This window comes from Apteryx rowi, unplaced genomic scaffold (assembly GCF_003343035.1).
Source record: "Apteryx rowi isolate R43461 unplaced genomic scaffold, aptRow1 scaffold_56, whole genome shotgun sequence".
Classification (NCBI taxonomy): Eukaryota; Metazoa; Chordata; class Aves; order Apterygiformes; family Apterygidae; genus Apteryx; species Apteryx rowi.
This window is the reverse complement of record NW_020450827.1, coordinates 565,124-587,892: the sequence shown is the minus strand read 5'-3', so window position 1 is coordinate 587,892 and position 22,769 is coordinate 565,124. Positions and strand designations below refer to the sequence as shown.

The following is a 22,769-nucleotide window of genomic DNA, read 5'->3' as shown; positions in this document are numbered from 1 at the left end:
CTCCGGTGCGGGCGCGGGGTCCGTCCGCCGGGCTCTACTCACCGGGCCGCCGGGGAGGCCGGAGCAGGGGAGCGGGCGGCGGGAGCGGCCGCGGGGCTCTGCCGAGCGCGAGAGAGGARCGGGAGGGGGTGGAAGAGAAAAATTAATCATCCGAGAGGCTGAGCCTCGGCGGGAAGCGAGGGAGTCCAGCTCCTGGCGCGGCAGAGCCAATAACCGCCAGCCGGCAGAGCCGGACGGAGGGACGAGGCAGGGTCCTAGCGTCCCACGGCCACGCCGCCGCCACGCTGGGCCACGGCCACGTGCTGCCCGCGACGGGCCGCGGGCCGAGGTTTGCACGGCTCCCCGGGTYGTGGGGATGCGGACGGGGCAGGATGGGCCGCACTCACACCAGGCGCCTTCGCACCCAGCCGTGCACGCGCCCGCTGGCGCGCTCACCCTGCTATGTGCATCCAGCTGTGCACGCTGCTGGCTGAGCGCACAGCTGGCAGCACACACATCCTGCCACGCACACGTCCAGCTGTGCACGCAGCACACCGCGGGCACATCCCGCCGTGCACAAATCCAACCACGCACACATCCAGCCAGGGTCACATCCAGCCGTGCACGCATCCAGCCATGCAAATATCCAGCTGTGCACGCATCCAGCTGTGCACACATCCAGCTGGGATAACATCCAGCCTTGCACGCATCCAGCCACAAGCACATCCAGCCTTGCACATACCTAGCCAGGGTCACATCCAGCTGTGCACACACACCCAGCTGTGCACACACCCAGCTGTTTGCACATTCGGCCGCCCATTCAGGGCTGCTCAGCCCCGGGGTGGGATGCGGGACACAGGACAGGGCCGGGCGGGCGGCAGCGCCGGGGCGGGCAGAGCYGGGTACCTTGCGGGGGTGCTGCCGGGTCTCCATGGCCTTCATGTCCTTGTCGAGCTCCTCGCTGAGCTGCTCCAGCTCCCTCTGCAGCAGCACCTGCGCGGGCGGCAGCRGCTGCGGCAGGCGGCCCGTGCCGGCGCCCAGCGAGCCCAGCACGCTGGATCGGTGCCTGGGCTCAGCGGCACGGGGCTGGCGGGGGGAGCTTACCTCGATGGGCTGGGCCCGCGCCGGGGGCACGGTGCCGGGGCACTCCTGGGGCTGCGAGGGGCGAGGGGACATTAGGGATGGGGCTGGCACCGCGTGGCGACGCACGCGCGGGGAACTGCTGGGGCTGCCATACGACACGGGGCGCGAGGGAGCGGGGACGGAGGGCTGCGGGGGCCGGAGGGAATCGGCTGCTCCGCAGGCGCCTCGTGCCCTGCCCGAGGGGACGAACCTCCCTACCTGCCCGCGACGGTCCAGGACCGAGGACTTGCCCGGCTCGTAGTCAAAAATGCTGCGGGGCTGCACGGCGGCACCGGCATCGCCCCAGCCGGCCCTGCAGGGAGGCGAGGGCAGCTCAGCCCCGGCGAGGGCTCGGATGCCGGCGGCACCAAGCCGGAGTGCKTGCCCGGCCGGCGAGCGCCCCGCGYCCCCGCTCACCAGTCCAGCCCGTTGGGCAGCCCGGCGGGCGACGGCCCTTTTCTCCGCGGCTCTGGGGGGGGGGACACGGAGGCAAAGCGGTCGGCGAGGGGATCCGGCGCGCGGGGCCAGTCCCCGTGCCCACGGCATCCCTGCGCGTCACTCACCTGGGGGGCGGCGCGGGGTGTCCCAGTCCAGCGGCAGCTCTGCGGGGAGGAGACGGGGTGAGTGGAGCTGCCGGAGCCGCCGGAGCCGCCGGAGCTGCCGGGGCTGGGCTCACCTGGCAGCTTGCGGTGGATCTGCTGGAACATGCTGCGGTACCAGTCGCGGGGCCGGTCCACGCTCTGCCGGGGGGACGGCGGGGGGCTCAGCGGGGCGCCGGCGGCCCCGTGCTGCCCCCTGGCCCCCGACTCACCGAGCGCGAGGCGATGGGCATGCCCGTCTCGTCCACCGGCCCGATGCCGTCGTACTTCACCCAGCGCTTCTCCCGCCGCTTGCTGTCCTTGCTCCAGGTGGCCGACCAGCCGGGCGGCCGGGGGGCCGGGGTGGCCGCACCGGGGGGGGACCCCRCGCACCCCCCTGCCGCCACCGCCGCGGGGCCGGGCGCCTTCGCCTCCTTGGCCGGCCAGGTTTGGTACCACTCGCTCGCTGCGGGCGAGGGGGAGACGGGGGCTGCCGTGGAGCCGCCCCCCCTGCCAGCTCCGCAGAGCAGCTGCTCCCCGGCTGGCGGGATGTGGACAAATTCCCGGGGGATTTGCCGGTACCTGCGCTCCAAGGAGTCGCGGGGCTGTGGAAGTCGAAGCTCAGCGTGTCGGCGCCGTGGTGGCGGATCACGGGCAGCTGCGGCACAGGGATGCAGGGCTGTATGGGGGGGTGCACGGGGACACCCCCCCCCCCCCTTCCCGGGGTGGCTGCAGCCCGGTGCACCGGCAGCATCGGGCAGCATCCCCGGAGCATCCTGCCACGCGCCCCGGCCCCACTCACCCGCGCCGCCGGCTGCTGCGGGGGCTCCCACAACCCCGGAGGCATGGAGCCGCGTGCCAGCAGCTCTCCCGGCCGCAGCGGGAAGCGGGGAACGTCCTCCGAGCTGAGTGCCAGGGCGGCGCCGGGGGCCGGGGAGCCGCCGGCCATGGCTCTGTGGAGGAGGAGAGGCTGAAGCYGGGCTGGCCGCGGGGTCGGGGTCCCGGGGAGCCCGCGGCCGGGCCCGGCCCCRTCGCTGCCGCCGGGGAGCGTTTCCTGTTTGCTCGCAGGAGGAGCGGCGCCGGGCACGGGCGCCCCGGCGGGCAGGCGCGTTCTTGCCCGGGGAGCCTGGCGACGGCGGGCGGGAAGCAGCCGATCCCGGGCGCCCGGCGCCAGCGGGAGCACAGCCCTCCCGCGGATCCCTCGCCAGCGTTAACCCCGGCGCGGCCGGCTCCGGCGCGGAGCACGGGGGCTTCGGGATGTCCCCCCCCTCCTCCTCCCCAGGATGTCGCGTGCCCGGGAAGCACTTGGCAAAGCACGTGCCCGCCGGTCCCTCGCCGCCCGGGCAGGTCGCGGTGCCGGCAGTGCCTCGCGGCCGCGCTCGCCGCCCACCCCAGCCCCGGCCGGGAGAGCTGCCAGGCGGGAGCGGGGCCGGGGCCGAGCTTCCCCGGGCCGCCAAAAAACGCGAAAGTATTTCCACGCCCTGCAGTGCAAACAGGGAGGAGAGAGAGAGGCGGCGGGTCCGGCGGGAGGCGGCGGGAACAGCGTGTCCGAGCAGAGCGCGATCCTGCCGGGGAGGGAAACGCTCCCCGGCGAAGCGCTTCATCACATGAGTCACCGCTGGAAACCGGCACGGGGCCTGGCCGGGCCCCAGCGCGGGGCGGCGGGCGCCGCACGGGCTCGGGCTGCCGGCGAGCGCCGCGGGCTCCGGAGCAGTGGCCGCGGCTCCGGGCTCCATTCCCGGCTGCTCTGGGCTCTTTGGTGCGTTTCCCGGCAGCCTGAAACGGGGCAGGACGCCTTCCCAGCGGCGCRGGGAGGTGCTGTTGTTTTGCAGCATGTCACGAGCACGTCGGGTCTCAGCATCCTCCGGGATGCAGGGAGACGCGGCCCCCGCGGTCCCTGAGAGCTGCCCTTGTTCCCGCAGGGACAAAGCGCCCACGCGGGACGGCGCCGGCTGGCGCCCGGCCGGAGCTCGGGACGGGGGGAGAGGCGGTGGCAGCGGCATCCTCGGGGGACATGGGGGCCCCGCGGGAGCTGGGCCGGACCCGGCCGGTCCCGGGTGCAATGTGCCATCAGCGCTCACTGCTGCCATGGGGAAACTGAGGCACGGGGGCAGGCCTTGCCCCGGGGTCCCGCTCCCCACCTCCGGCCCCCGTGTCCCTCTCCAACGCGGCACGACGCTCCGCAGCCCCCCGGCGCCGGCAGAGCCCCCCGCTCACCCCCCCCCCGGCTCCCAGCACCGCCGCGGCAGCCTGCTCTTACCTTCCGGGGTGCCGGCGAGCGGGGCCGGCCGAGCCCCCGGATGGGACGGGACGGGATGGGAGGGGACGGGATGGGATGCGGCTGCCTCCGGCCGGCGAGCGGGCTGCGAGCTGCAGGGGGAGCAAGGAAACGCAGGCGGGGAGGAGAGAAAAGAAAAGAGAAGGGAAAAAAAAATAGCGAGGAGGAAGGGAGCAAACTTGGGCAGGGGATGGTCGGCCGCGGGCAGAGCCCCCCCGCGCCCCCGGCTGCACGGGGCGGACGGTGCCGGGAGCCGCGGGGAGGCCGGTCATCCCCAGCGTGCCCGTGCCCCCCTGGGACGCGCTCCCCCCCCCCCCCCCGGCGCTGGAGCGGGGCCGGCCCGTTCAGAGTTTCCAGTGACATTTCCAGGGCCGGGATCCAGGGAGCCGAGCCAGGAGGCTGCGCTCATCCCGCGGCCGCTCCCACGCCGGGGAGCACCGTGCCGGCGGCCCCGTGTGGGGCCCCGACGGCTGCTCCGAGCCCGGCTCCGGGGACCCCCCCCAAAGCGCCCACCTCCTCCGCCGCGCTCGCTCACTTCCCTCTCCAGGCTTCGCCGCCCCCCCGAAAACTGCTGACAGCCCCAAAACGGGGCGGCCGCGGCCCTTCCTCTCTCCCACGCGCTCCGGCCCTGGCGGGGAGGGCGCTTTGCCGCGAGCCCGCCGCCCCCTCCCCTGTCCGGCTGCACCCTGCTGCCCCCCGCAAAAACCCCGGCGGGTGCGATTCCGTGCAATGGGCGCAGCAGCTCCRGCTCGAGCACCCCCATCGCACCCCCCGGTGTAGGGCAGAGCGGACCGCGGCGCTGGGTGCTCRCAAAGGACCAGGCGGATCGGCCGCCCCGTGCCGGGCACCGGGAGCTTTGCCGGGCCCCCGCAGCCCYGGCATGAGCCCTGGGGAGGGAACACGCCGCATGACGGGCGCCGGACTCGCCGCCCCGGCTGCTGGTGGCAACGCGGCCAAAACAAGGGCAGCAGGTGCCCCAGGGCCTGCGGGCAGGAGAGCACAGCCCTGCCGCCGGGCACCTGCTGCTTGCAGAGGGTTAAATCCGTCTCCATGGGGAGGTCTGCGAAGGGCAGACCCTAATCCTCTGCCCGGTGGCCCCCGAGGCGGTGGCGGGGGCCGGGACGCAGCCCTGGCCCCAGGCGGCACCATGCACCGCTGCAGCAGGCGCCTGGCGCTCCCAGCCCCACCGTGTCCCGAGTGTCTCCGGCGGACGCGGCCCCCGCTGCCTTTGCCCGGGCACAGCCTGCCCCACTGGCACCCCTGCCCCAAAACGGCCCCTCTGCACGGCTGCAGCCGGGCCGGACTCACCGCCGCCCGGCTCCGTCCCCGTCCCCGTCGCGTAACCTCTTGCTCCGGCCCTGCCTCCCGCGGCGCCCAGCGCCAGCCTCCGCTTGCAGATAAATATTTAATGCGCAGCCGAGGACGGCGTTAACAAAGGGCGAGTGTTTCCTGTTTGCTCAGCGCGGCGATGCCCGGCGGGAGCGCGCCGGCCGCCGGGGATGCTCTCCCCAAGCCGGGAAGGGCCGCGGCTGCCCCGAGTCCCCGCGGGAAAGGGGGCGGCTGGGGCCGGGCAGCACCGGCGGCGGACGCCGGGTGCAAGGAGCGCCCTTGGGAGCTCCCGCGTTCGTCGGAAACACCCAGGAAACAAACGGGTGGGGAAACCAGACCGACGCAGGGAAGTTTCCTTGCCCCGTTGCGCCCTGGGGAGCAGGGAGGACAGCCGTCGCGGCCAGGCCGCTGCGACGCTGGCTCTGCATGCGGCGAGCTGCGCCGTGCATGCCCAYGCCGGGCCCGTCGAGCCGTGCCGTGCCGAGCAGCAGGAGAGAGCAAGGATGCCAGGAAGGAGCCAGATGTTGGGGCACAGCTGGGCCCCCCGCTCTCCACCTCTGCTGCGGGCCGGCAGCAGAGCACGGCGGTGCCGCAGCCCCGGGCTGCCCTGGCACGCTGACGCCCTGCAGGAGGGGCACTGCCAGCAAGGAGCGGGGATTAAACAAGAGCCTGCGGCTTGCAAATACCCTCCTCTTCCTCCTGGCACCAACAAAGGCAGCAGGAGGAGCTTTGTTTATCCTCGGAGGATGGGTGAGGAGAGGGAAGTCGAGAGCTCTCCAAAGGCGCCCAGCAGTGTGTTCAGGCTCCGGCTGGAGCGGCAAAGCAATCCCCAAACTTTCTGCCTTCCTTCCTTCCCRAAAGCCAAGCAGCGGCTGCGGGATTTCTTCCCGGGCATCACCGCCCTCTGCCGGCATGCTGCCTGCCGAGCTGAGCCTGCCCGGGGCACCGCAAAGAAACCACGCCGGAGCCAAGCGACTGTGTCAATTTTGAACTTTTTTTTTTTCCTTAAAGATGACTTCCAATTTACATTAAGACAGTTCTAACAAATTCATTCCTTGTTCACAAAAAAAAGAAATTATATTAAATAATTTCTGCCAATAAATAACATTTTCACCATTTTTTTTTCTTTAAACATAACTAAAAAAAGCAAGAAAAAAAAAAAAGGAGGCAGTCTCCAGGCAACGGGCATATGATCCTTCAGCATCGAGAACCTAAAATCACCATCGCTGCACCCACCACCTGTCCTATGGGGCTTTACGGTCCTCCCTGCCAGCRGCAGGTCAGCCGCCGAGCTGCTCTGCCGCAGGCTCTAGCTCGGTCGAGTTTTGTCCGAGCGGCGTGACGCGCCGAGACGGGCCCTCGGTAAGAGGGGTGCGGGATGGCATCACAGTAAAGGTTCTCCCAACACAAGGTGAACGCACCTTTGATCCCAAAGCTTGAAATAAAACCACCACCCAAACCCATTGCTGACTCCCCTCCTTGTTACATGCACCTTGCTATAACATGCAAAAAACCCAGGCTGCGAGGCCAGCCTGCGGAGGAGGAGCGCGGCGCGCGCCGCCCTGCCCAGGCTGGGCTTCCACTGACCGGTCGTACTCCTTGGCTTGAATTTGCACTTGGTTTTATTTTATTTTTTTGCAAAGTCTTGTTTGTCAAGCTTCTGGATGGCAACCAGGGAGGGAAAGGGACGGGCAGGAGCTCTGAGATGAGGTGTCTTTAGACGTGCATAGCTCCGAGGTGCTGGCGTTCAGGGAAAAGGAAGAGGAGGGGAAAAAATTATGTATTCCTAGCGTTTTTTTGTTTTGCCTCGGTGGGAATATTTCAAGCCGGCCTGTCGAGCAGGGCTGCCCACGGGCCGCACTGCAGACAGCCAATGCCTCTTCCCTGCCGGACCAGGGCACGGCATGGTGCTCCGCTGGGATTTACCCAGGGACCTCGCCAGCAGCTGCCGGCCTCTGCTCCGAGCTGTCACCTCCCTCTTCCCCAAAAGCTGGGGCGGACGGGGGGGTTCGGCACTCGGTGCTGGGGGAAAGCCCTGCCTTCCCCGCGGCTCTGCTCGAAGTTGGCCCTCGCCAACCGCAGTGGGCAAAGGCCCCTCTGCATCCCGCTCCGCTCCGGGGGAGCGGCAGGGATGCCGGCGCAGAGGGTCACAAGGATGAGCATTAGTCAACGACGCGGTAATTAACTCCCTCCCCAATCCGCGCTGCTCCTCACCCCCTCGGGAACGCGCGCGGAGGGACCTGGGCACCAGCACTGCCCCAGCAACGGGAACCGGCACGGGAAGCGGCGGCCCGCGGCAGGACTGGCCTCCCCGGCAGCCGTGGGAGCCCGGGAACGAACATCTGACAAATCGAGCGGCTTCACGAACGAGCACAGGCCCCTCCTGGGCCGAGGGGCTGCCCCGTGGGCTGGCAGCCCAACCGAGGAGCCCCCTCCCCRAGCGGGCGGCGGGACGCTTTCGGCAGCACGCAGCCGCAGCGATGGAGGGCTCCGAGCTCCCGGCGGCGCGACGAGCCCCCTCGCCAGCTGCAAAGCGCCGGGGTCAAACAGATTCCAGCAGGAGCTGGCGAGGCCTCAAACGAACCGTGCTCCGAGGAGCCAGCCCGCAAAGCCCRTTCACGGGGAGAGGTTTCACCAGGAAGCGCCCTCCCTTTCCCCAAAAGCCAACGCCAGCAGCCCAAAGTACGTGAGCAGAAGCGCCATTGCCCGGGGCAGGGTACAGGGGACAGGAACCACGTTGGGTGCGCAGTTCCCGACGGGCGACAAGCCGCGAGCGGAGCAAGTCACAGCAGCGTCCTCCTCCGCAAAGGGACGGTCCCTGCCGAGCCCCACGCTCGCAGCCCCTCCGGCGTGGGGCAGAAACGTCTCCCTGCAGCACCTGTCCCAAAGCTCTTGACTGAAACTGCTGCTCGGGCGAGATCCCAGCCTGGGTCACAACAACATGCCCTAACATGCAAGGGCAGCACCTTTGCACGGTTTGCGCTCTCAGAGGAAGATACCACACATCGGCTCACTGTGTTTCAGAAAGGATGCCATAAAAAACAGAAGAAATACTCACAGACAAAGGCAATTGGCCCCATGCCTCATATGGGGTTAGAGAAGCTTGCTCAAAACATCTTGCACTTTTTGCAAAGCAGTGGGTGTGTAAAAAAAGAAAAAAAAGAAAAAAAAAGAAAAAAAGTGGAGGCATGCGACTCAAAGTCTCTTGTGAAAACTCAGTGGTCTGCTCACAGATACAGTTTCCTAAATAGCTGGCATGGAATTAAGTGACATATGATTATAAGACAATTTGAAAGCTTCCTGCAAAGTTGCTGTTTTCCTCTGTAGCTGGAGTCACAGCTTAGGGCCAGAGCACAAAGGGAAGACAGCAAGATCCAGAGAAGGGGTTGGCAAGTGTCCCTTAGTCGAGGCTAAGCCTGCTCACCTGCTGCCCTTGCTTGGAGAAAGCTAACAGACAGTTAAGTTGGAAAAGAAGTGAAAGCTGGCAAGGGATTTGCTTCCGAAAGCTGCTGCTTTGATTCAGTGCAACTACAGGCAGAAGAGAATGAAACAAATGACATGCAGGGAAAGGAAACGACCAAAGGGGAATCCTACAAAATCCTTTCCCAACACTCATTTTGGGTCAAAGTTTAAGTGAAAGAACGAGGCTCTGCCTACAGCTTCAAGCTTCAAAATCCTTTCCAACGCGAAGGGGGCACTCTCGTGAAACCTTCCCTCCAAGAGGCTCCCCCTCCCTCACCGGCACTGCACAAACAGCCTTCCCAAACCTACCCAGATCCACTGGGTACTTCYACCTGCTCACCTACGCTAAAAACATCCTCCCTCCGCTGCAGCCAAGGGAGGGAACACTTCCGAAACCAGAGGCTTTTCGCAAAGCTGTCTCGACACTGGCCATTAGTCAACAAGCCTCATCTCTCCAGAAACGAGCAGCACTGTCACCGATCCTTTCCCACATTTTCACCACTTCCCAAGCGTTGTGGTGGTGCTCGTCATCCAAAGGAGGAGTAGCTTCACCGACTCCTGCTGTCGGCTGGCACACTATTGCCTCCAGAGCAGAGGCCTCATCTGCACCGGGTATTTACTGGCCTAAATCTCCTCCCCTGTCTCCCATGCCAGCAGGGAGCAAGAGCTACCAGCAGATAGAGCAGACAGGCCACAGTCCTGCCTGGCCGCAGCAAAACGAGGCGGGTAAACACGGAGCACACCCACCTGCAGAGGGCTCAGGCTGCAAAGCTCAAACCCTCCAGAGAAGCACGCAGGAGATGTCAGCTCCTCCAAGGAACTGCAGCCTCCCCGACAGACGTGCTGCAAGCACGGGCAGAAACGCTGGCATTGCACAACCCGCCGAACCTCCTCCGGCTGTCAGGGAAAGGCTGATAAATGCCGGCACTCCTTTGGAGTCACAGGAATAGCCGCTGGCTAACGAGGTAGCCGACAACAGGATGCCACAAGCCCACGTCACCCACAGTGACGGAAGGTGAAGGGCCCCCAAAAGAAAGGCTCACGTGGGATGACTGGAAGGTGATCCTGGCCAAAGGGAGACCACGACGCACGCCCACCGCTCGCGCACTGATCAGCGAGGGCTGACGAGAGCCGCGGCACAGGGAAGTATGCCGCAGGCTTTGCCGTATGCGGGGGTGGCAGCGTGGGGGGCGGGGGGGAAGCTTTCTGCCTACAAGTTATAAATCCCCCCCCTTCTTCCTGTTAAATTTAGGCCATGCAGATTTCCCAAAGATCAGTTGATCACTAGAGACCAGAGATAATTCCTCTGCTCTGAATCAGAGGGATTCCCAGAGGGATTTTTGCTGCATGGGCAGCCTGGACTGACCAAGTTCCGCATACAGCCGGCTGCCTGGATTCTGAAAGACTGAAGCTGTAGAAAGAGTTGCAACGAGGGGAAACGCTTCTCCCACCTGCCTTTCTGCTCTTTTTAAGAGGCTACTTTTTTTTTTTTCTGGCTCCACTGGACTAAGACTGTCTTATTGAGGAAAAAGCTACTCTGATTAGGATAACACACTGGAGTCCTTTAGAGCTAATCCAGAACTATGCCTTTTGATGTCACCTTTGAAGTAGAGGTATGGGTCTGGGCCAGCTGCACCTTGCAATGCGCCTTCCACAGAATCAGTTGCTAAAGCAGCAGATGCAGGTAGGCAAGAAGTTGAAGAAAACAACAGCAAACTCTGGGAAGAMGACAATTGTGGGGAAAAAAAACACCCAAACCCTATTTTAAATGAAAGAACCTGCTTTTGAAAGCACAGGCTAACTTAGAATTGTACCAGAGTCAACGACCCAAGTTGCCTGGGACTGTTTTTGTTTCTTTTAATCCCCCCACAGAGGTTTGCCTCTCGTGGAGGAGAGGTCAGCTGTACAGCACAACACTTCATATATGCACTAGCAGTTAGATTGGTTTCTAAATTAAAAAAAGATGGACTTTTTATATATTGAACATAAATAAAAAAATTACAAAATGGTCACCTTTCTTACAGAATGGATGCAAACTGGATTATGAACGTGCCTCCAGGTGAAGTTGGTTTCTCCCCTGCCCCCACCCCACCCCAATAATAAATAAATAAAATTCATTAAGTTTTGGATCCTTTAGTGGTGCAGATTGGGCGTTCGGACCATTACTGGGCTTTCTTCCCTGTGCCATTCTTGTCTGCAGAGTTTGTTGAGGTTACCAAGTTTACCGGCCCGTCTGAGTGCATTGAATCTTTGCGTGGCGGCATGCGCTCGTTAATGCGGTCTAGCCCTCTGGCTTCTTCGAAGCTGCGGATCTTGTGCTGCGGTGAAAATCCACGAATGGCTAGAGAAAGAAGGGCCAAGAAAGAAGAGTTAGTCTGAGCCGCGGATTCCCGAACAGGAGCCCTTTAGCACACGCCAGACATTTACAGAACAAAGTCAGGGCAACAAAAAGCACGTGTCTGGTTAAGGGAGCCAAGAGATGGGTCTGTGGGTGATTTTCATCATCACTGGCTTATGTGGATATCAGAGTGCAGTTGGGAAGCTGAACTGTGGTAGTTTACAGTAGCAACGTCTAGGATCCAGACTGGTTCGCCAGGACCCCCAGTGAGTCAGCAGTTACTTGCTCTGCTCCCTAATGGTTTCTCTTTTAATACCATTTAGTAGGAAGAACTTGAAGGCCAGACAAGTGCTCAACGTCCCCAAACAGTGAAATCTCGGGAAACTTTCAAAGCTGAAAAACATGATACTAAAAAAAAAAAAGAAAAAAAAGAAAAAGAAAAACAGTGAAGACACCACCACAAGGCATTAACTTCAACACAAACCACACACTGCAACACCACAAGAGAGAAACAGCTAGTCCTTGGATCACAAACACAACTTCATCTTGCATGACCAGGAGATGCACAGGAAGCCTCACGAGCGATGAAATCCCACCAAGGGCGTGTGCATCTGTTTCATTACTATGAGGCTGAGTACAAAGTCCTTGCGGAGATAATATACACCAAATGTTTAACTCTTGTATTACAGATAATTTAAGAAAAAAGGTTTTGCTCCAAGTCTTTTTACAAGGACTTGGTTGTTTTACAAACAAACTTCCTTTAGCAATCAAAAGTCTCTATAAACAAACGTATGGTCCCATTCATCAGCAGCTGAATGGTGCTATCCAGGAGAAGATAAACTCCCCCGACAGTAACTTTATGAATCTGGTATTTCTACATGAACTGCATGGAGAATATGGCTTCTCTATACTGTGACCATCTTGGCCCACCTGTGGAGAAGGCAAAGATTACATCAGAGATACAAAGTCAACTACTTCCTAGATGGTTTTGACCCAGTGTTCTGGCAGCCTTCACAGGATCAAGTTATCCAGTGGATAAACTCAGCCATGAGGCATCCAAGATCAGATTGCAGGACCTGAACACTAAGGACTTGAGACACCAGAACACAGACTGCTCTAGAGACAGGGCGGCCTCCAAACAAAGTTATTGCAAGGTAGCACCCCCACATTCACATTAAGGCTAAAATAGGCTCAAACCAGCCCACTGTGTATTTTTTTTGCTTCCCAGCAGGGACCCATCCTCCCCCACTTCTGGTGATGCAAGAGTAAAAAGCTTCCATACGGCTGATAAAGCTCTTTAAAATTAGCACACACACACACAGAGATGATTCGAGTCTCTCGCAGAATTCTAGCCATACCTTCCCGTGCCTCTACCGCTTCTACTGTGGCTGTAATACAGAAGAACAGTGGCATGCAAAAATGAAGACAGAAAAAAAAAAAAAAAGAGTGGCAGTGAGTGATCTAACATCATTGCTGCTAACGCAGAGCCCGCAGCCTCCCAACCCCAGTGAAGACTACGATCAAAACCGACTGGCAGAGGAAAAGGTGACAGGAGCTTGAGACACAGGCTGAAAGGGGACTCGCTCAGTTTTGAGAGTTTGTTGAGCACCAACACCGGAGAGTCTCCTTCCTTCAGGTTTGCTGTACTTGTCACACAGATAAATCCAATAGAAAGAAACACAAAAGCACAGAGCTGGCCTTCCACTGCATGCACTTGAGGGCCTGGGCGCGCACACGTCCACTGACAAGGAAGGCATTAGACTACGGGTGATGGGTTTCCATCGGTGTTTACAGCCCACATTTCACGCTCTCTCCCACTGCTGTCAGTTTGGTGGCCCTGGGATGCCTGACTGTCTTCCGAAGGCAAATTACATGGAATTCACTACCAGGGGCACCGCAGAGCAAAATCCTGCCCGTGGCCAACTTCCAGGGTCGTGTAGGGAAACCGACCTCCAGTGATGGGTTGACGTTTTGGAGCAGGGGAAAACAGGGGGCAGCTTGTTCTCTGGGGAGGAGCGCGGAGCCGCAGCTACCCGGCTGCTCAACTCTTGAGGGCTTGCGTTATAACAAAAACAGGCTGATGCTTCAACTCCACTTTGGCTTCAACTCCACCCCTTAAAAGTGTTACCAAGCAACGAGGCACCATAAAGCAAAGCAGCACCCCCCCTTTCTAAACCTGCTGCAGTGGCTGTTGAAGTTCTGGGAGTCCCTGCCTCCACATCTGGAAGCTGGCACTTCTCCGAGGGAGGCCTGTCACTAGAACAGATCCCCCCCACTTTTAGCCTCAGGACGCCGCAGTTCCTGCTTTGGGCACAACGCAAAGGCCACGTGGTCCTTGAGAGGACGAGGAGGAAGAGCAGAGTCGTGGGTGAACATCTTTGCTCCAGATTTGGTAACGTTATTCAGTTCATTCTGCCAAGCCGTGCTACGAAAGGCTGGCAGAGAGAGAAGGGGTCTTGACACTGCTGACCGAAGCTCCGTCCCTCTGCACCGATGCTCTGCGAGCTCCCCCTCCCCAAAGCTCACACGGACACCTGCGGAGAGGGGCAGCCCCCTCCTCCCGAGCGCTCGGCGCTGAGCAGACGGGCTTGCAGCACGGCTGCCGGAGGAGAGCACGTATGTTAATCGGGAGGCTGTTCCAAGCACACGGCGCGGTGCGAAGGGATGTGCGAAACGGGAAGGGTGAGAGAATGAGGTACGATCGGGAGAGGAGAGCGAGAAGGGCACAAAAAGCCGGGTGCTGCGCAGGGGAGGACTGGGTGCCGGGAGCAGCGGGAGCTGGGAGGTCTGCAGCCACCGGAGGAGGAGGGAGGGCAGGAGGCAGGATCTGGTAAAGCAGCAAAGGTCCAGCCTGTTTGTCCTATCTACAGGAGACAACTCGCAGCTTCCTTTGCCTCGGGGGAAGCTGCCTCCTACCCTTCAGATGGTGCCGAGGAATCCCCTAAGAGGGGAAGGTGCAGGAGCGTGTCAAAAGCATGACCAGCTCCCTAMACTATCAGCTAAGCAGCAAAGCTGTGGCGCTGCGACCAAGCTCGGTGCCTCGAGCTGAGCTCTAACACCCAGCTTCCCACTCAGACTCTGTTCTCTCCCTGCAGCAGAACTGGGGCAACAGAAACCATCATGGCTGCTATAAAAGAAAAAAATCCTCCTCCTCTGTGGGCAAAGAAACCTATGAGTTTAGGAGCGATACCACATCCTCCCCGCCCCCAGGAATGCGTAGCAATATTTACATGTTTCTCACTTCTGAACTATTTCATCAAGGCAAGGCAATCCCAGAACAAGCCCTCTTCTGAGCCCTCAGGAAATTACCCAGTGCTGATAGGAAGGGGAAGCAGGCTGGTCAGATGCCAGCATTCAAAGGCTGGCGGCAGGAAAGGATTAAAACACTAGATTACAGGATTCCCTCTGGGGACACATGTTACTGTGATAACTCATTCCCTGACCATCAGCCAATCTCCCTGCCCTGTGAGTTTAAAGCATGCAGATCGCTAGCTCAGTCCTGCTCTCGGCACACTAATAAGACAGACCAGCTGGCTGGTGAGGGAGAGAGCAAAGTATCTGCCAAAAAGCACGGGGAAAAAAACTCCAAAAACAGATCAAAGCCATGGGGCCTACAGAAGCCTTAATATGAAACATACAGGCCTGGAAGAAGAATCTTGTTACTTCAACTAAATCTAAGCTTCCTCTGTTTGGGATTCACAACTTCATAGGGTCAAAATCAGAGGGATTTAGTTCAATGAAGAACAAACAAAAGCAGGCATTTTTACTATTACATTCGTATATACATTATCACACAACAGCAGCAGAGCTGAGCCTCCTCTGATGCAAGGTTAGAAGGGAGATAAGTCATAAAAATTACTACAGAAACAGAATAAAGCAATACATATGCTTTATGTTGTTCATTCTCTGTTCTTCCTTGTATTGCCCTCCTGGAGGGCATAAGGAGACATCTTGGGATGCTTCCCACATCCCCACCTAGGTYTTCTACTCTTTTCTACTTCTCAATCCTTCTTCCCCATGGGCCAGTACCATCTCCCTCAGTTCCCCTGGCACTTTAAGCAGGCCTACGAGCACTGACCTAGCGGTTTATGGGGGCAGCTGAGGGCCAGATATAAAACCGCAAAAGGGGGTGCTGCAGAGAGGAGGATCTTTCATACTCACCAGTCTGCAGGGTCTGCCTCCCCCCTGAGAGCACTCCCAGGGGCAGTGTACCTGTGGGCGTCAGGCCTTTGAGAGTCAGCACGCTCTCGCTCTCCTCCCTGCAAAGGGGAGGCAATGCAACCAGTTACTGTGAGATCAGCGCAGCGCTCAGTCAGGTCCCTACAAGACTACCAGGGATGAGTGGCATGAAAACTGCAGTCTGCCCTGGGCTGATCACAGAGAGTCCACCCCGATGTGTTGGACACCAAGCAGAGTCCTGCCTCATAAATTTGGGAACCCTGCTTAGTAAGCTAACACGCATCAGAGCTATGGCACAGCAAATGCATCCCAATCTGGAAAGGGAACGTTCAGGGCTAAATATCAGCAGTGTTTCTGCTGGCAAAGGTGCCATCACTGGAGAGACAAAGGTTTCAGAGAGAAAAAGTCAGACCTGCAACGTGGCACCACATTGCATAGAAACAACTCCCTCAAGCCTTTGCCATCCACTCTGAAGTAACAGTCTTGTAAGAATTTCTCCAGCAGGACACTGCCTGCCTGGTGCTTTCATAAACCCACGAGAGCAGCTGACAAATGTCTCGTTACCCAGAATGCAGATGAAACCTGGACAATGAATCACAAGCTGCTTCCTTACCGAAGAACCGAGAAGACACGCGCCATCTTCCCAATGGCTCTAATCTTATTCCTGATGATCTCCTTACGGACTGTTGTCCCACCTTCGAGAGAAAAAAAAGATACCAGCATGTGAAAGGTTTTCTGTCCTGCTTTCAAGGCACAGGAAATGTCAGTATGAAGCACCTGTCTGACTCCAGGAAAGAAGTCATGGTTTACAGATTCACAGCTACACTCTTGAGAGAACAGTGCTGAGAGAATGACGGTCAGGATGGCAGTGAGAAGGGCAACACCAACAAGATGACACACGGATTTAAAAGTCTAAGGAGAGTAGATCCGCCAAAGGAAACAGATCAGATAGTTCTTGTTTGAAGCTCACCAGGTTTGATCACACTACACAGGATGTAACACAAATGACTCAGCCATGTAGACACAGTTTTGCAAGGCAGAACACTGACGAATCTGACTGCCGATGAACACCGCAGAACACCAGGCTGTGCTCGCCGCGGGGAAGAGTGTCGCACAAGCATCAGCTTTGGCATCCAACACGCGCAGTGAACGGCTGGCTGGAGCCTTGCAACTCTGCTTTGACCCCGCACAAACACACAGAGTGAGTTATGTGAACTCCCCTTCTACTATATAGACCAAACATGAAAGAAAAGCATGGAGGGTAACTGAAAACAAACAAAATAAAGTAAAAGAAGTAACAAATACATCTCCTCTCAGCTGAGATTCTTCAAATGGCCCAACTACACATTAGAACAGTACAAGCCAAACTGGAGGTCTAACATGCACCGATGGCTCAGCCATGCACTAGGTGGCTGCATTCAGAAGTCAGATAGAAACGTGACCCCGTTTCTCAAGTTCCTGGAGGAACGCAGAAGGGTTAAAAACACACGGCGCTTATGTTAAAACTGAAAGGGGATGAAGAGTCTGCCCAACTAGTCAGCTATTCAAATCCACTCCAAGGAATCTGGTGGCACAGGCAGTGAAAATTAAGCTTGTAGCAAAGTCTAGCTGGGTACCTTTCTGATAGCTTGAAATGTAGTGATCTTCAGGGAGAGGAGACACCAAGAAACAAGTAGATGAAGACAGAGATAGAAGAAACAAATTTAATTTTCATGGGAGGGAGAAAGGAAAAAAAAAACGAAATGCAATGGGAAAAGCGGGTTAAAGTCTCAACCTGTTGATCGAAGCGGCACCTTGTTATACCACAATGGTGTTCTGCTTCTGTGCTGGACATATTTTACTCCATTCTATAAGGATTTATATCAGCAGCTCCCCCAGTATGCCCGTGATGCCCCCTGTGCCTGTGCACTCATGCTCACATTCCCACTTTTAGCTGCAAGCCCCACTTCTGCGCTGAATTTCCACTAGGTCCCCACCTCACTTTGAAAGCATGCTCACTTGAAAAGCAAGGTGGTGACCTGGTGAAAATTCAGGCACAGAGTCAATCAATCACTAGCAATTCCCCTCTGATATCAGAGCTGCAGATCAACATCATAACTGCTTTGCCTCCTTATGCTTAGCTTAAAAGCAAGGCCAAAAAAAAGCATTCTATTTTTCAGGACAATATGAGAAGCCACCTAACGCAGGAGTTCAGTGCTCAGCTTAGGCTCAACACTGCGGAGCAACAGAAGAGAAGACTGGGTAAATAATTTGGTGCAAATAATTTTGAGCAGGGAAAAAAAAACAACTTGGGAGCAGTCTCTAAGTAGCAGGAAACCATTCTCCAGAGCAGCTGGCAAGAAGTGGCTGTTGCAGTGAATATAACTAAATTTCACTGTGACTGCATAGCAAAGGGAAAAAAACCCATATTCTACCCATAACTACACGAGGGTTAGCCAAACTGGAGACCTGGTTGGCCATCCAGCTATAAATCAGATGGCTGCTCACTCTTGAATTACTATCATACACCTTTCCCCACCTTCACCCCCACTGTTACCAGCTCAATTGTAATAGCGTTCGTTACCTTCCAATGTCTCATCACCATCTGAAATCAACTCATCATCGGAGCATATGTTGAGGATGTTAACGAGCATTTCTGTGACTGCAAGAAGTACAGACAGGAAGATTAGAAAGGCCTGGTGCGCACACTTGGCAAACAGAGGTATTTGGAAGACGTGCTGGACAGGCAAATGATTTCAAGGTCATTCATACTCTGGAAGTGGAAACCCAAAGATACTTTATAGCTGTGCACTGCTGGTACCTCACAGCAGTACCCAGAGGAGACTACATACTTTACACCTTCTGCCAAGGAGGTGGATGCAGTCCAAGCACATCGCAGATGAAACAGACGGGGTGGGGTGGGATGCCAATATTCTTGCAGAACAGCCTGGCCTCACTGAAGGTCCTACCCTCCTCACCCCAAACCTGCACAACATGCCATCTGGCTCCAAGAATGTCAAACCTGCAGAGAATTCAACCTTGGGTTCCACAGTGTCTAAGCCCTTTAGACTTTAAAGCCATCTTCAAAACATCCAACATGGGGTGGAACTTAAAACACACCATGAGATGTAAAAACGCTTTTGTTGAAAATTGAGACAAAGTCTTGATCGTATTTTAAGCAGCCTCACTTTCTTCAAACTGAAGTCTGCCTCTAAATTGAAGCAAATGCTTTCTTTTTGATGGACTACAAGCCAGCATCAGATTTCAATTTTTCTGTTGTACACCAGGAGCAAGGGAAATGTCACCAAATTCTGAGCTGAGGCTACACTACCCAAGATTGCTCCATGAGCGATGCAAAGGTAGCAAGAATGGAGTTTTACTGGTAAGATAAATGCTTCTAAAACAGGTATCAACAGCTGTTTTCATAAGAACTTTATGCAGCAATATATAGCAGATCTCCTTGAACCTGAACTGCTTTCCAGGGCTATTAGATATTAATGAGTTATAACACTGTCTCCCAACACCAGATTTTAGGTTTGCAAACATTTAATAGCCTGTGGGACAGGTTTTTAAAAACTGTGTACTATGACCAGTCACTGGGCAACTCAAAAATCCAAACACCTCTTACCCTTTTCCCCTACAAAAGGCAAAGACCATGTGAAGACATCCATGAAGTTTGGAAGCCAGTACGGATGAGGGGAACAGTTGAACTGCCTGATGTTCATGACATTGTTTTCATATTTCAGTACAGCAGCTAGGAGAGAACAAGGAAAGACAACACATGCCCGTAGGCACTGTCAACTTCAGGGAGTCATACCTGCACTAACGCAATTTCATTAATCAATAGCGACAAGTTTGTACTCATGCAGATCAAGCTACCAGTTCTCCAAAATTAGAAGGCTTAAGCAAAATTTTTCTGTTTATCCATTACGTTGTTTCACAAAAGCTCATCATAACAATGAAGGTCAATTTAATAAAGCTGTTAAAATTTGTGCCAATCAGAAGCAAGGAACACAGAGCCAAGACCCAAAGTGAAGGAAAGAAAACATTTGAGGAAAGTACCCCACAGTACACATTTGGCATTAATGGCAGAGTGAAGGGACAGGGTGAAGTTATAAAAGCTTGCTAAAAAAAAAAAAAAAAGCAGCTTCTCTTTTATGGCAGCATTCATCAATAGTGCTCAGTTGTCATGCGGCTGGAAATGAAAGCATTATTTTAGGCTTTATAACTTGACAGCTAATTGCAACAGTAATACATTAAGTCTTTGAGTCAGAGCACCCAGTCACTTCCAGCTCCCCAGCTGCCATCAGTTTAGCATATAAAGCTCTTTTCCATTTCATGCATAAGAATGCAACTAGAGGAGAGGACAGAGTGGGCAAGGCAAGGGAAGACAGAGAGGGATTTCCTAAGAGCGTGAAGACAGTACTGACTCTCAAACAACAGTAGAGACCTGGCCTTGCCAGCCTTACCCTTGTTGTTATAGACATCTAGATAATTTGGTGCAGAGAAGATTGTGATTAATGACGGAAAGCCTGTTGTCTGGCTCTTCCTGTACATTCGGTACCTGAAAAGCAGGTCAAGTGTTAACACACTAGTCTTGCTAAGGATAGCACAAATGCAGGAGGAGCCTGCTCAGCTATCAGACTGCAGCACTTACCCAGCATCCTGGGCTTCATGAGCTCGGATTACAGATAACAAACTATTGTTCTGCAAAAATTCACAAACTGCAGGATAACTGGAAAACAAAATCAAACATTCATTAGCATGCAGCAAAGGAGAACAGCTAGCACCATGGTCTTGGTTTCAGAAACAAGCCACTTGCTGCATCCATTCAGTTTGCATCCAGCATCCCTAAACAAGGCCAGTATGCATCACATCATTCAAAAATTAATGGCAAAGCATTCTGTTAACCAGACCCCTGGTGTCAAATCCTCCCTATCAGTCAGGCTACAAGTGGTCTGTCAGCACAAATGCTTCTCTTTTGGACCAGAAAGGATTATTTCCTAGAGCTCCTGGTATTGTCCAATGCCTGAAAACCTCTCAAAAGGCACTCTGCCAGCTACCAGAAGTCTTGCTGCTGTCCGATATCACAATTTCATAAAGCAACATGTCCAAAGAGAGCTCAATATTATAGGAGAAGAAAACAAACAAGATTTTGTGCATTTGAGCCAACCGAAGACTACTGCACAGCCAGGTACGCTGTAAAGTCCCACAGAGTGACCTGAGCAACACTTCAGCTCCCCATACACTTTAGCATAAGACAAGACAAAAAGCTCTGGTCCATCGGAGCTCCCTAGAACACCACTCACCTGTAGAAATAGGAGCAGCCTCGAACAGTGTTGTGGGTGAAATGCTCCAGCGTCTTCTCATTACCATAATCCTCTGATGGATCAGACCAGAGTAGGTCACACATTGGACCAAAGGCTGGAGGCTCCTTAAACCTGTCTAACTGAAAAATGTACACAAAATCAGGACAAGGCTGGTGAAAGCCGCAGTGGCTTAGTAATCCCACATTTTGGAGACAGGCTATTTTAAATGGGAGATTAGAGCTGTGGTTATTTTTCCCAAGGAGGATTAATCCTCCTAGTCTCACTATCATGACAGTGGAGTCTTCTCTCCTTCTCTTTCCATTTCACTCTCCAAATCTTCAGAAGAGACTCACAGCGTGGGCATGCAGAACACATGAGCCGCAACCTGAAACTCCATGCATTARTCAGGAAAAGTGCCTCTCCTCCAAGCATTTACTCAACTTGGCATACTCAGAGCTGGGGAATGCTATTAGGCAGTTGCCATTAACTAGTTTACACTACTAATTGTAAACTATGCTCCCCCTCTTAATTACCGCAGGAAAAGCCAGCGCTTTACTGCATCTGCAAACCAGGGCTGACAAAGTGGATACACAAAGGAACTGAATCCCGGTACCAACTGCCCACATACCCTGAAGCGTGAAAGGACCACAGAGATTACTTACTTTCCTAATGTCATCTAGACATGTGATTTCTGGAGACAGTCCTCCATGAACACACAGAAATTGCTGGTTTAGGAGGGCAGCAAGAGGAAGACAGTCAAATGTATCCATACATGCATCATATACTCGCTCTGAATACTTGATTCGACCTGAAAAGGTGGGGGGCGGGGGGGAAGAGAGGGTAGAACTGAATTCATTTACACAACAAAGACTGCTCACTCTGAAAGAAGAACTTCTCTCTTTTTTTTTTTAATTTCTTTTTAGAGGGCGGTGGGAAGGAGTCATTCATGCATCCCAACGCCCATGGTACAAGAACCATTAAGCAAAGCTTTCATCAGCCAAAGCCCCAACAAGTAAGTTCCAGGAGCCTAACACCTAAGGTTACAAGAAAACTCTACTCCTATGACCTACTAAGTTGAACTTTGCACCTATGCATTAGTGAAAATACTGCCTTAAAAATGCTCCTTGGACATTAGAAAAAAAGGTTTCACAGTAATCTGGACACTGTCAAAAATAGCAATCTCACCTCAAGCTATTTTCTAGTATACCTGTACTGAGGTCAACATAGAATAGAGGCTAAGTGCTTGCCACCGTAATAGAAAACTTGGGATACTAATAAAAAACATCACATTGCTTTCCTACATTCATACCACACCTCTAGACTCAAAGAATCTTACCAACCTCAGCTGCTATGCAGATTATACATTGGGAAATGCAGCAGCTGTTTAATTTAGCACAGCAATATTACACAACCATTTAAGATAGGAATTGCCTTTTCAGCTGGACACRAGTGCTTTGAGTCTGCTAGAATTTGACCAAGATGCCTACAGTTAAAAGAATCTTTACACAGGATCTTTCAGGGCTACAAACGATCACAAACTCAGCTGGATGCCTCATCTTAACAGAGGTGAAGATGTTCCAAAAAATTGAACAGAGACAACATGGCCCTCCCAAAAGCGGCTTAGCTGTTGCAACAAGCCTCCAAGTACGCTCAGAATGTCCCTCCACATTCGCTGTTAAAACAGACAGCGGGATCCGAGACCACCACACCTCAAGCGCATCCTGAGGTCTTCTTGCATCTGCAACCCCTTCACAGGGCAGCAATATGTTATCATAGCCAGATCGTCAAGAAAGCCCTGTGACTACTACAAAACATGTCTCCGTTGACAAGAAAAAGCACGTGAATGGGAAGTTCACCTTTCCTCCACCTTTATTTCAGAGATACTAAAAGGTTTCTTCAGCTACATGCTACTACACAGGAAGGGGAAAGGCAGTATCTTCTGTTTTCCAAAGAGGAAAATCTACTACCTCTGGTTCAAATCGAGCCCAGCTCAACAGGAGCTCATCTACCACCATCTGATGACTACAGTATCCAGCAGAGAGCTGGCTGATGTTTTTCAACCCATTTCTGAGTAAACAGATGTCATTATCTCAATACTTATCAGCCTTACCCCGTCCTGCAGCATCCAGAGCTGAAGGGCTAAAGACTGGACTTGTGCCTTGCCAATAACTATTCCTTGAGGTCAGGTCCTTGAGCAACTATTCCCTAGTAGAGAA

General features: G+C 55.4%; 2 protein-coding genes and 1 long non-coding RNA gene across 4 annotated transcripts in view; all 3 read right to left on the bottom strand.

Moving 5' to 3' along the window:
* Positions 1 to 38: 38 nt before the first annotated feature.
* On the bottom strand, positions 39 to 2,004 carry SORBS3 (sorbin and SH3 domain containing 3). The gene is made up of 8 exons (XM_026081681.1): positions 1,913 to 2,004; positions 1,778 to 1,841; positions 1,665 to 1,703; positions 1,519 to 1,570; positions 1,321 to 1,414; positions 1,084 to 1,134; positions 772 to 972; positions 39 to 98 (listed from the first exon to the last, which is right to left on the bottom strand). Exons 1-8 carry the CDS (start codon positions 1,931 to 1,933, stop codon positions 39 to 41), a joined length of 582 nt encoding a protein of 193 aa, XP_025937466.1. The 5' UTR covers positions 1,934 to 2,004.
* An 84-nt stretch (positions 2,005 to 2,088) lies between these two features.
* LOC112973609 lies at positions 2,089 to 2,624 on the bottom strand. The gene is made up of 3 exons (XR_003256038.1): positions 2,482 to 2,624; positions 2,262 to 2,337; positions 2,089 to 2,145 (listed from the first exon to the last, which is right to left on the bottom strand). It is a non-coding gene; the product is annotated as an uncharacterized LOC112973609 (long non-coding RNA).
* Positions 2,625 to 6,259: 3,635 nt separating this feature from the next.
* PPP3CC (protein phosphatase 3 catalytic subunit gamma) overlaps positions 6,260 to 22,769 on the bottom strand; it is a 35,962-nt gene continuing 19,452 nt past the window's right edge. Inside the window, exons 5-14 of one of the 2 annotated variants that reach the window (XM_026081772.1) lie at positions 21,216 to 21,361; positions 20,554 to 20,693; positions 19,902 to 19,979; positions 19,714 to 19,808; positions 18,873 to 18,998; positions 17,829 to 17,906; positions 15,879 to 15,960; positions 15,248 to 15,345; positions 12,445 to 12,474; positions 6,260 to 11,089 (exon numbers count right to left, since the gene is read on the bottom strand). In XM_026081772.1, the coding sequence (XP_025937557.1) occupies positions 10,911 to 11,089; positions 12,445 to 12,474; positions 15,248 to 15,345; positions 15,879 to 15,960; positions 17,829 to 17,906; positions 18,873 to 18,998; positions 19,714 to 19,808; positions 19,902 to 19,979; positions 20,554 to 20,693; positions 21,216 to 21,361 (1,052 nt within the window). In that variant the 3' untranslated portion in view covers positions 6,260 to 10,910. The remainder of the gene's footprint in view (positions 11,090 to 12,444; positions 12,475 to 15,247; positions 15,346 to 15,878; positions 15,961 to 17,828; positions 17,907 to 18,872; positions 18,999 to 19,713; positions 19,809 to 19,901; positions 19,980 to 20,553; positions 20,694 to 21,215; positions 21,362 to 22,769) is intronic. The other variant, XM_026081773.1, reaches the window with a different exon arrangement.